Genomic DNA, 12,370 nt, shown 5'->3' with positions numbered 1-12,370 from the left:
TACTCAACCCTAATGGGAAACACTACTAGTGTTTCTCCTCACACACACACACACACACACGCACACACACACACTAGCAGCACTGCTGTTTGGTAGAACCTTTAAGATTAGCACTACTGGGAATTCTCAACCTTCTAGACTGAACTAGATTTAGAATTGGCTAATTGAGTGTGTCTGTTTGTGTGTGTGTGTGTGTGTGTGTGTGTGTGTGTGTGTGTGTGTGTGTGTGTGTGTGTAGGACGTAACGAGCCCCTGAAGAAGGAGCGTCCCAAGTGGAAGAGCGACTACCCGATGACCGAAGGACAGCTGCGCAGCAAGCGAGATGAATTCTGGGATACGGCGCCGGCGTTCGACGGGCGTAAGGAGATCTGGGACGCGCTGAAGGCGGCCGCCATCGCCCTCGAGTGCAACGACCAGCAGCTCGCCCAGGCCATAGTGGACGGAGCCAGCATCACACTGCCGCATGGTACACACACACACACCGCACACACACACACACAGACCACACACACACACCGCACACACACACCGCACACACACACACACACACCGCACACACACACACACACACCGCACACACACACCGCACGCACACACACACACACACACACACGCACACACATGCATATACACGCACACACACACACACACACCGCACACACACACACACCACACACGCGCACGCACACGCGCACACACACACACACACACACCGCACAAACACACACACACCCACACACACACACACACCGCACACACACACACACACACACACACACACACGCACACACACACACACACCGCACACACACACACACACATACACACACACACACGCATGCACACGCACGGTACACACACATATGTACAGACACACATATGCACACATACACATACACACGTAAAGACCTCCAGCTAGCTCAGACCATAGTGGACGTGTGTAGAGCCCACATACATACACACACATAAAGCGCTTTCAGACATACGTGTAAGACCGGAGGTTCTGCCGATGTTAAACGGTGGGGCCGTATATCTGAACGACATAACCGGTCATATGGAAGTCCAAATTCACCCGGTGTTTATACTACCCCCGACCTAGTATTTCCTCCGGACATTATGTAAATGTGCTGTGTCTGAACGAGGCGTAGAACATGCGGTTAAAATTCACACCTAGTGAGAGGGCGTGTTGGTGACGTTTCTTTCGTGCGTCCATGTGGTTAAATCTGACTTAAATGCCAGTGTTATGATGGAGTGGCATAGTGCTGTCCAGAAAATCTCCGACATGGAAAGATGCAGACATCACGGAGCTACTGTCCATGAGGGCATACAACATTTTGATAAAACACATGAAGGGAATGGCACGTTGTAGCCTACAACTGCATGGCAAGGCCAAACGAATTCAAAAGACTGAATCATCATAAGCAGAAGGCGCTGAAAAGGCAGTAGCCTACAGCGACGTCGTTGAAGACAATAACAGGAGTATTTAATAAATTGTTAGCCAACACGGTTTTCTGTTCATTGATAGCCTTAGGCAGAATTAGGCTACAGAAAAGAATACAGGATTTTTTTCTCTCCCGGCAGTAAAGGCAGTAGATTCGTGTTTAAAATGAAATGAAAACTAAAGGTAGGCTATAGGCTAATTATGCATATGACCATCCAGAGGAGGCTGGTGATCTGTCAAGAATGATGAAGATCGTAAGATACAGATGGTTTTATTGTTGCTGTCATTATTACCACAAACACGAATTGACAACGAAACCATGGCGATCGTGGGTTATATCTTGCCTGTTTATTAGGCCATGCACAGGCCTGTCAGAACTCCGTGTAGCATGCATACTGGCAGTTTTCATAAACCATCACCAGCTAGTTCGCACTTTGGATATATCGTTGGATTGTGAAAAGCCCAATTTCGAATAACTACAGTACAACAGATGAGGTAGGATGCATCTTTTGCAATTAGAATTTCGTGTTGGTGAGACCTGTTGCCTATCAGACATGTCATCTCGAGTTCAACGACAGCTTAGCTAGTGCCACCGAAATATGACACTGAAATCCTCTCACTATTGGAGTCGCTCAGATAGAAACAGCTGTAACGTGGTTAGGACACTTTTGCTGTGGAGTGGAGACGCCATAAGTTAGGTGTGGTTTTGACAATCAGAAAAGCAATATACTGAAATAGTTTAATGATGTAAAGTCAAGTGCTGGTCTGGTGTGTGTGCACGCAGTTTTTATTGATGAGTCGGAGTGGCAAGGGCATTATAAAACTTCTCGCTCTTAGGCCTACTCATACACCGCGTTGAAATGGCGTAGCTGTCTAAATTCAAATCATATCATGCTAGGGGAGAAATCGTGGGACATCCATTATTTTGTTATTCAGCACCCATGGTCAAAAATATGTTCCCGCGCGCCTGCATTACGTTGAAAACAGATAAATGTGTTTACTCGAAGCACACATACAAATACTGTATGTGCGCACTTACGTGACTATCCTACTTCAAGTATTAGCCTACGCACAATAGATTTCTCTTCTTTAGCCTATAATACATAGGCTACACTTTGTAAACAAAAAGCAGCTGTGACAGGCAGTGGCCGCATATATTCTGCGTCATATATCTCGCATCTTGTGAACTCTAAGCCCCCACCCCTCACTCACAACCACACGGAGATTCTGTAATGTGCGTGTATGTCGTTCACACATACGTCCGTATAAGGTCAGTATTAGGTCCGCAGGTTAGCATCATATCTGAATCATCCGAAGGGTAGGACCTCCGTTTGACAAACCTCCGCATGTACTCCGGAGGTTATATCTGAAAGCGCTTATAGTGACCACACAGACATGTTATGTACACACACATAGTGACCACACACACATATTATGTAGACACACATAGTGACCACACACACACACATATTATGTACACACACAGTGACCACACACACACACACACACATATTATGTACACACACATAGTGACCACCAGCTGATATTCACATTGGTATGAATCCTGTGGTTCTCTATCTGAATGCCATGTTTTAAATATTCTTGTGTCATCTCTCTCTGTGTGTGTGTGTGTGTGTGTGTGTGTGTGTGTGTGTGTGTCTGTGTGTGTGTGTGTGTGTGTGTGTGTGTGTGTGTGTGTGTGTGTCTGTGTGTGTGCGTGCGTGTGTGTCTGTGTGTGTGCGTGTGTGTCTGTGCGTGTGTGTCTGTGTGTGTGTGTGCGTGTGTGTCTGTGTGTGTGTGTGTGTGTGTCTGTGTGTGTGTGTGTGTGTGTGTGTGTGTGTGTGTGTTAGGCTCCCTCACTGAGTGCTATGACGAACTTGGAAACCGCTACCAGCTGCCAGCCTACTGCTTGGCTCCGCCCCTGAATCTGGTGTCAGAGCGCAGTGAGAACGAGGGGGCGGAGCCAACGGAACAACAGGCCCCACCCAGGAAGGAGTTCCCACTGAAGGTGTGCCTGTCAACACACACACACACATACGCACGCACGCACACACACACACACACACCCTATACTGCTGTGGCAGGTGTGTCTGTGAATTGCGCAATCCCATAAGCACACACACACACACACACACACACACACACACACACACACAGAGACATGCACATAGAGTCTGACTCATGCTCATGTCGTTGTAACTGGGTGTCTGTGTGTGTGTGTGTGTGTGTTTCAGGTGCGTCTGTCGTCGGGGCAGGACGTGCGCCTGACGGCCAGCATGGCGGACGCCATCGGTCAGCTGAAGAAGCAGCTGCAGGCGCAGGAGGACATCGACGTGGCGCACCAACGCTGGTTCTTCTCTGGGAAGCTGCTGACCGACAAGACGCGGCTGCAGGACACCAAGATCCAGAAGGACTTCGTCATCCAGGTCATCGTCAACACAGCTGCCCCCATCATCTCCAAGTAGAGAGAGAGAGAGAGAGAGAGAGAGAGAGATAAAAAGAGCAAGAGAGAGATAGAGAGAGAGATAGGGAGAGAGAGAGAGAGAGGAAGGAGGAGGAGGAAGAGAGGGAAAGGGAGAGAGAGAGAGAGATAAAAAGAGCAAGAGAGAGATAGAGAGAGAGATAGGGAGAGAGAGAGAGAGAGGAAGGAGGAGGAAGAGAGGGAAAGGGAGAGAGAGAGAGAGAGAGAGAGAGAGAGAGATAAAAAGAGCAAGAGAGAGATAGAGAGAGGGAGGAAGGAGGAAGAGAGGGAAAGGGAGAGAGAGAGAGATAAAAAGAGCAAGAGAGAGATAGAGAGAGGGAGAGGGAGGAAGGAGGAGGAAGAGAGGGAGAGATAGAGAGAGATAAAAAGAGCAAGATAGAGGGAGAGAGAGAGAGAGAGAGACAGAGGGAGAGATAAAGGGAGGAGGAGGAAGAGCAGACAGAAGAAGAGAGGGAGAGAGAGAGAGAGCAAGAGAGAAGAAGAGAGGAAGAGGAAAGATGGAGAGGGCAAGAGAGAAGAGGAGAGGAAGAGGAGAGATGGAGAGAGCAAGAGAGAAGAGGAGAGGAAGAGAGAGCAAGAGAGAAGAGGAGAGGAAGAGAGAGCAAGAGAGAAGAAGAGAGGAAGAGGAAAGATGGAGAGAGCAAGAGAGAAGAGGAGAGGAAGAGGAGAGATGGAGAGAGCAAGAGAGAAGAGGAGAGGAAGAGAGAGCAAGAGAGAAGAGGAGAGGAAGAGAGAGCAAGAGAGAAGAGGAGAGGAAGAGGAGAGATGGAGAGAGCAAGAGAGAAGAGGAGAGGAAGAGGAGAGATGGAGACAGAGTAGCAAACGACTCTCTCACACTCCTCAAGTGAAACACGCTCGGACTCTACACACACTCCTGAGTGCACACACACACACACACACACATACCCTGACTCTGACCTGGACCAGTGTGTGTGCCCCTGAGGAGATGGTGTGTGTGGGGAGGCAACGGGAGCTCACAGTGCCCCCTAGAGGAACGGAAGAGCAGTGCACCATAACGGCAGGGGTGGAAACTCAACAGCCAGACAGCACACACACACACACACACACACAAAATAGCCTTGCAGGCTGGGAGAGTTCTGTTTCAAATTAATCCTTATTTTTGTGATTATTTTTCTATGTGGAAACCCTTTAAGCTCTGCTGTAGCCCTCTACTGACTACTTAGTCTCAGTGAGTGTGTGTGTGTGTGTGTGTGTGTGTGTGTGTGTGTGTGTGTGAGAGAGTGACGCTATGCAATGGCTGCACACTGCACTAAAGGACTGTGATGTGTGTGTGCGTGTGTGTGTGCGTGCGTGTGTGTGTGTGTGTGAATCTGTCACAGTGTGTGTGTATCTGATGCTATGCAACGGCTGCACACTGCACTGAGGGACTGTGATTTGTGTGTGTGTGTGTGTGTGTGTGTGTGTGTGTGTATATCTGATGCTATGCAATGACTGCACACTGCACTGAGGGACTGTTGTTCTGTGCTTTAGTGCTTAGTCATACTTCTCCAGTACAGGGGTTTGTGTGTGTGTGTGTGTGTGTGTGTGTGTGTGTGTGTGTGTGTGTGTGTGTGTGTGTGTGTGTGTCTATGTGTCCCTACCTTCTCATCATGACCTGCTGTCCTCTGTGTCTGTATTGGGAATGCCTCACAGTATTACAGAGGTGTGTGTGTGTGTGTGCGGACTGAAGCACCTTTAAGACACTTGTATACTTGGCAAGTGGTTTTCCGTACTGTTGATGTCGGTATGGAAACATTGATACAGTACTGTTGATGTCCAGTAATGTTTACTGTCCACGTGTGCGGTCGAGTCTCTCTGGTTACGGCGGAGTCGCTCAGAGGACAGACGCCATGGAAACACACTTCTGTGGCACGTTAAATCCAGTGTTGTACATAAAGTTGTAAATATGTTCAAATGTAGCCTACATTTCAGAAAATAAAGTGGAATCTAAAGAAATCAATCCTGTCTGTTGCCATGGGTTGCCGTCGGTAACTTTCCAGTGTTGGTGTCACTCATCAATGTTTTCATCCTGAATCTTTTTATCTGTGGGGTTTCCTGCTGTGGCCTGCAGGGGGCAGTGTGACCAAGGGGGCATCAGAACCATGTCTATGTCTTGAACTTCCCCTTGGATTTGAATTTCCCCTTGGGGATCAATAAAGTATCTATCTATCTATCTATCTATCTATCTATCTATCATCAGAACCATGTCTATCTATAGTTCTGGGGGGAATTAGATTTGCAGAGGGGCCCACACACCAGTGTTGGATCGATGTCAGTTCCAAAGGGGGCAAAGGAAGTGTATTTATATAGCACATTTAATACTCAGGGGCAATTCAATGTGCTTAGCAGGATGAACAAAGGCAAAGAATAGTAAATAAAGACAACAGCTTTAAACATTGTTAATGAATAGTGACAACATTTTTGGACAAACCAACTACATCCGTCTCTTGTCAAATACAGCTCCATTTACACAGATGATGTAGTAGGCCATGCCACGAGGGACTTGTGACTGCAGGAGAGGCGACCAACTCCTCCAGTACCGGAACAGGCCCGGAGTAATGCTCCGTCATGTTTTTACTCTCCTCGTGACTTCAAAAAGGGCCTTCTGACAGAGCCGTCTCTGCCTTTGTAATCCCGACCGTCCCATGCACACGCGCATGGAAACGTGCGCTCCGTACAATTAGAGAGAGGTGCTAGAGCGCCCTCTGGCGGTGATAATGAGGTGGTGCACAAACACAAACACAGCGCAGGCGAGTGACGTCAGTCCACTGCGACAGCTCTATGAGCCCAGGCTGAGGTAGCTAACCAGCTCTCCAGCTCAGCTCAAACTGAACCAACAAAATGGTAAAGTCGGGGAAGCTTCGCTCCGGGACGGCACAGAAATTAAAACGATGGAAAAAAGGACACAGCAGCGACTCAAATCCTGAGACGAGTCGCTACCGACAGGCGGCCAGAAGTCGTTTCTTCAGTCGGCCCTCCGGTAAGTGCAACAGTGTTAAATCACCCGGCCTACATGCGGACCACACGTGGGTACCAAGACCCAGCGATCGCGTACAGCCACGCAGGCAGCATAACAACAGTAAAGCGCTGAGTAACTTAGTCAGTGCAAAGTTTACGCAGAATATTTCGTATAAACAGGACAGAGCGGTGACGTTAGTGATCTATAGCAGTTAACAATAACTTTTGTCATCATGGTAATAGGCAAACGTGAAGTTAATAGGATGGTCGAGGCTAACATTATTATGAACGATGGCTAGCTAGCGTTAAGACGTTTTCTGCTGTCCTGTTAGCCGTAAGATATCTGCGGGTAGGACAGCCCCAGTTCATGCTGTATTGATCTAGAATTATATATAACCGCATATGTTATATAACCGTAACAGCAACCTTTGACTGTTTTGTTGACATCTCCAGTAGTTACATGCACACACACACACACAACATCACCACACACGAATTACACTTTAATCACAAACACTTATGAAGATGAAGAGCAATTAGTAGATATTGCACCTTGGAATATGTTGTAGAAATAAAATGTACGTTGCTCTTTGCCTTTAGGGCCCTTGTAAACAAGAATCGCAGGTTTGCAGACCAACTCAGTATATGCATAGTCTATTTCCGAAGTGTACAAGAAAAGTCTAACAATGGCAGATGCCAGTAACCAAAATAAACTTTGCATCATGGTAAACACAGGCCCCAAACACAGGCAGTCATGGTCCACTGGCTGCTGATCTTATCAGGCTTAAGGCAACAGGTCACTCGGGTCAGAGGTCACAATACTGTAAGCCGAACTGAGCATTCTCTCTGAGGCATGTAAGGAGCTTCAGAACTCAAGTGAAAATGACAGGAGGAGTGTTGGAAATATGACATTTCTGCTAGTTTCATCCAGCTGATTTAATACAGATGAACAGAAATTATTGAGTGTGTGTGTGGACTACAGCAGGTGTGTGTGTGTGTCTGTGTGTGTGTGCTGTCTGTCAGTGGATGCTTTAAAGCTGCATAATGACCTATGTGTGTGTGTTATAGAGAAGTGTAGTCTGACAGTGGACACTCTGAAGCTGCATAATGAGCTGAAGCTGCCTAATGAGCTGTGTTTGTGTGTGTGTGTGTGTGTGTGTGTGTGTTGTAGTGAAGAGCGATCTGACAGTTAATGTGCGGAAGCTGCATAATGCCGTGTGTGTGTTGTAGTAAAGATCTGACAGTGAATGTGCTGAAGCTACATAATGCCCTGTGTGTGTGTGTGTGTGTGTGTGTGTGTGTGTGTGTGTGTGTGTGTGTGTGTGTGTGTGTGTTGTAGAGAAGAGTGGGCTGACGGTGGACGCTCTGAAGCTGCATGATGACCTGCAGGGCGGCGCTGTGGAGCTGGGGGAGGGTGGCGAGGACATGGACGAGGCGGAGCAGGCTCTGTCCCAGCACTCTGGCGCCACCTTCCTGAGCGGAGTGTCCGACTGCTCCAACCTCTCCTTCCGCAAGGTCCAGCGATACTGGGAGTCCAACTCGGCCGCACACAAGGAGGTCAGGACCACACACACACACACACACACACACACAGCACCACACCTCCCATACTCTACGCACACACCTACATACAACAAACACACACACACACACATAGTACCACAAAGCATCACACACACACACACACACACACAGCTGCACACTTGTCTTACCACAGACACTCACACACACACACACCTGCACCTGCATACTCCACCTACACACAACACACACAGATACCCCTTACAGCATCACATTTTTTGACACCGTTTGTCCTAGTCCTACTACCCTCACACACACATGCTGTAGTCCACACACACATACACACCCCATTCTAGCAATGTGCACCATCTTCCACTACTATCCTGTGCTATGATTGGTCCTCTGTGTGACATCACTGCTGTGCTGTTTAGTCCACCAAGAGAACGCTGCGGGCTGAAGGATTCTAAGCTCTTGTGTGTGTGTGTCTGTGTGTGTGTGTGTGTGTGTGTGTGTGTGCGTGTGTGTGTCTGTCTCTGTCTCTCTCTCTCTGTGTGTGTGTGTGTGTGTGTGTCTCTCTCTCTCTGTGTGTGTGTGTGTGTGTGTGTGTCTCTCTCTCTCTGTGTGTGTGTGTGTGTGTGTGTGTGTGTGTGTGTGTGTGTGTGTCTGTGTCTCTCTCTCTCTCTGTGTGTGTGTGTGTGTGTGTAGATCTGTGCTGTGTTGGCGGCGGTGACAGACGTGATTCGTACTCAGGGTGGGAAGGAGACAGAGACGGAATACTTTGCTGCGCTGGTGAGTCCCTCCTCCTCCTCCTCCTCTTTATCCTCCTCCTCCTCTTTCTGCTCCTCCTCCTCCTCTTTCTCCTCTTCCTCCTCATCTTCCTCCTCCTCCTCTTTCTCCTCTTCCTCCTCCTCTTCCTCTTTCTCTCGTGCTCACTCTCTCTTTGTGTGTCCAGTGCAGTGGTCATATTTTTGAAGTTTGAACTCTCACAGCATCTCTGAGATGAAATGTCCAAACTCTGTTTTAATGTTTAACACTTTTGTTGCACAGTGTAAAAGACACTCTTGGGTCTCTATCTGCTTGACCACACATTTTTTTTTCTCTCTCCCTCCCTCTTTCTTTCTCTCTCTCTCTCTCTCTCTCTCTCTCTCTCTCTCTCTCTCTATCTCTCTCTCTTTCTCTTTCTCAGATGACTACTCTTGAGGCTGTAGAATCCAGTGAGTCTCTAGCTGCAGTGGCCTACCTGCTCAACCTGGTGCTCAAGAGGTTAGACACACACACACACACACACACACACACACACACACACACACACACACACACACACACACAGACAGACAGACAGACAGACAGACCCACGCGTAGGCTTGGGTATCGAATATTGAGTATTGGTTGGAAATTTCGATTCCTAGTTTCGATTCCCAGTCCGCCGACCGGAAGAAGAAATGGCTGAACACCAACGATTCAGAAAGCAGGGTTCCCGCGGATCCTTAAATAGTCTTAAATACAACTGAATTTTCGAAAGAGAGGTATTAAATGTGCGTATGAGACCGCCAGCGAGTGCAAGAGAGCGAGTGATGTCTCAATCCAGTTTTGTGTATTTAAAACGCAATTGTATAAGTGACTAGGCTATAAGGCAACGGGAGGAAGTGTAGTGGTTGCAGAGTGAAGATGTTTTTCACGGGTGTGGTTAAAGGTGTGAAAACGGTAATAATACAGTAGGCCTATGTACAAAATAATTTGCCTGACGTTTTCGTGGTGTAGCTGAGGCCAGAGAGATATACAGGTAGCCTACGTGGAATGAGGAAGCCTACGGTAGAATGAGCAAGAGAAAGAAAGAGCGATAGGTTGGCCATACATTCGAATTTAGGCCGGACATATGGATTTTAAAATAAAAAAAGCCCTGTCCGGCGCAGCCTCAAGCCGGACGCTCATTTGTCCTCCTTTTTGGAGTTGCGCTTGGCATCTAAAATCGTTGCTCGGACGCAGCATCGTTTCACAAACTATGGACGCGAAGACTGCTGGTCAAATTATGTGCAGTGTTTCGCAATCAGGAGGAAATACTGTATATGTTAAGTTGATCTGTTTGCATCTTTCCAGCGTGTGTTGCTGGCCTAGCCTAGGGAAGAAAATATCTGTCTAAGTTATAATAGCCTACCTGTAATATCTGCCAGCAGCTTGCTTGCCAGCGTTTCCCAGTAGCTAGGCCTACTTCGCAAAAGTTGTGAACTATAACCGCATATTTTTTGAATGTCGGCGAATGGCTATATAAAAAAAAACTTGCGTTCATAATACGTGCGTGCTTGAGATAAAACCAGCAGTTTTCAGCAGGATCATGCGAGGAGGACCTGTCTCTTAATTCATTTAAAACAAGTCAATGGTTTTACAATGTTTCAGTCAAGCTTTGGTTGGTTTAGATACAACTGGTATGCAAAATGTAAAGTAGTGGATTAACTTTTATTTGCTTTGATGCATATTGGACAATAGATGCACATAGTAAATTATATAAAGTAGGCTTATTAAAATATGTAAATAGCTTAGTCTAACTTTGAAAAAAATATTGAAGGGAATCCAGTCCAGTGCACATGTCTTTGGCAAGTAGCCTAGGCTACTACAGACACAGGTGAAGAACAGTCAGCCTCAGCAGTAAGCAAAACCAAATATGTACAGCCAGCTTCAAAAGCAAGCAGCCCAGACCCTAAAATTGGGCATTTATAGCTGTGAAGGTAATTCACACACAATTATTTTTCTTTCGCCAAAATATATTTGGTAACTTCTGTAGACATCCAAAATGGGGTGGGGGTTAAAATCTATTATCTAAATCTATAATCTAAAAAAACTATTGCATAAACAGTCATATATATCTTTTTGCCGTGGTATAGTCTTAAGTTTCATTTAGATGTCTTGAAAAGTCTTTAAATTTGCACTTGGAAAATGTGCAGATACCCTGAGAGCTCATTTAAAGTATCCTAAACTTTTTTTGACCCTGCCTTTAAAAAAAAAATCGGAATCGAGAATCGCTCGGAACCGGAATCAAAATAAAAAATCGGAATTGGAATAGGAATCGTTCAAATTCAAACGATACCCAACCCTACCCACGCGCACACGCAGAACCACACACACGCAGACACACACACACGCAGACCCACACACACACACACACACACACACACACACACACACACACACACACACACACACACACACACAGACCCACACGCACACAGACCCACACGCAGACCCACACACACGCAGACACACACACACACACACACACACGCAGACCCACACACACGCAGACCCACACGCACACACACACGCAGACCCACACACACACACACACACACACACACACACACACACACATACACATGCAGACACAAACACACACACTCACACATGCTGGGGCTGCCTATTCCTGGGGGATATGAGTTCATGTGAAGCTGGTACAGCTGTTTGTCCTCACTAATTGGTTGCTGGCACTATTTACTGAAGCTCTGTGAGCTCTGAACATGCTACTTTGTGTGTGTGTGTGTGTGTGTGTGTGTGTGTGTGTGTGTGTGTGTGTGTGTGTGTGTGTGTGTGTGTGTGTGGCTGGCTGACAGGGTTCCCGTCCCAGTTCTAAAGAACCGGTTCTCTGATACAACCAAAGCCTTCATGGACGTGATGTCATCGCAGGCCAACAGTGACAGCAGCTCGGCACTGCGCTGGGTTAGTATGACATACACACTTAATCACTACATATGTAAACACATACACACACACACACACATGCATTTCATCATTACATATGTAAACATACACACACACACACACACACACACACACACACACACTTAATCACTACATATGTAAACACACACATACACACTTAATCACTACATATGTAAACACACACACACACACACATGCATTTCATCATTACATATGTAAACATACACACACACACACACACACACTTAATCACTACA

The 12,370-nt window shown here is 47.0% G+C and overlaps 2 protein-coding genes across 4 annotated transcripts in view; both read left to right on the top strand.

Moving 5' to 3' along the window:
* The window catches only part of ubtd1a (ubiquitin domain containing 1a), a 15,294-nt gene extending 9,196 nt beyond the window's left edge, over positions 1-6,098 (top strand). The window contains exons 3-5 of one of the 2 annotated variants that reach the window (XM_076286285.1): positions 239-466; positions 3,292-3,449; positions 3,676-6,098. In XM_076286285.1, coding sequence (XP_076142400.1) covers positions 239-466; positions 3,292-3,449; positions 3,676-3,906 — 617 coding nt within the window. In that variant the 3' untranslated portion in view covers positions 3,907-6,098. The remainder of the gene's footprint in view (positions 1-238; positions 467-3,291; positions 3,450-3,675) is intronic. The other variant, XM_076286286.1, reaches the window with a different exon arrangement.
* A 607-nt stretch (positions 6,099-6,705) lies between these two features.
* The window catches only part of rrp12 (ribosomal RNA processing 12 homolog), a 29,913-nt gene continuing 24,248 nt past the window's right edge, over positions 6,706-12,370 (top strand). For both annotated transcript variants that reach the window (XM_076286284.1, XM_076286283.1), the window contains exons 1-5: positions 6,706-6,903; positions 8,221-8,438; positions 9,108-9,191; positions 9,589-9,665; positions 12,005-12,110. In XM_076286284.1, coding sequence (XP_076142399.1) covers positions 6,765-6,903; positions 8,221-8,438; positions 9,108-9,191; positions 9,589-9,665; positions 12,005-12,110 — 624 coding nt within the window. In that variant the 5' untranslated portion in view covers positions 6,706-6,764. The remainder of the gene's footprint in view (positions 6,904-8,220; positions 8,439-9,107; positions 9,192-9,588; positions 9,666-12,004; positions 12,111-12,370) is intronic.

This window comes from Alosa pseudoharengus, unplaced genomic scaffold, assembly GCF_046254945.1.
Source record: "Alosa pseudoharengus isolate Yale_2024_CS ecotype anadromous, Long Island Sound unplaced genomic scaffold, YU_APseudo_1.1 YU_APseudo_1.1_scf_15, whole genome shotgun sequence".
NCBI lineage: Eukaryota > Metazoa > Chordata > Actinopteri > Clupeiformes > Clupeidae > Alosa > Alosa pseudoharengus.
This window is presented reverse-complemented; position numbering and strand designations above follow the sequence as displayed.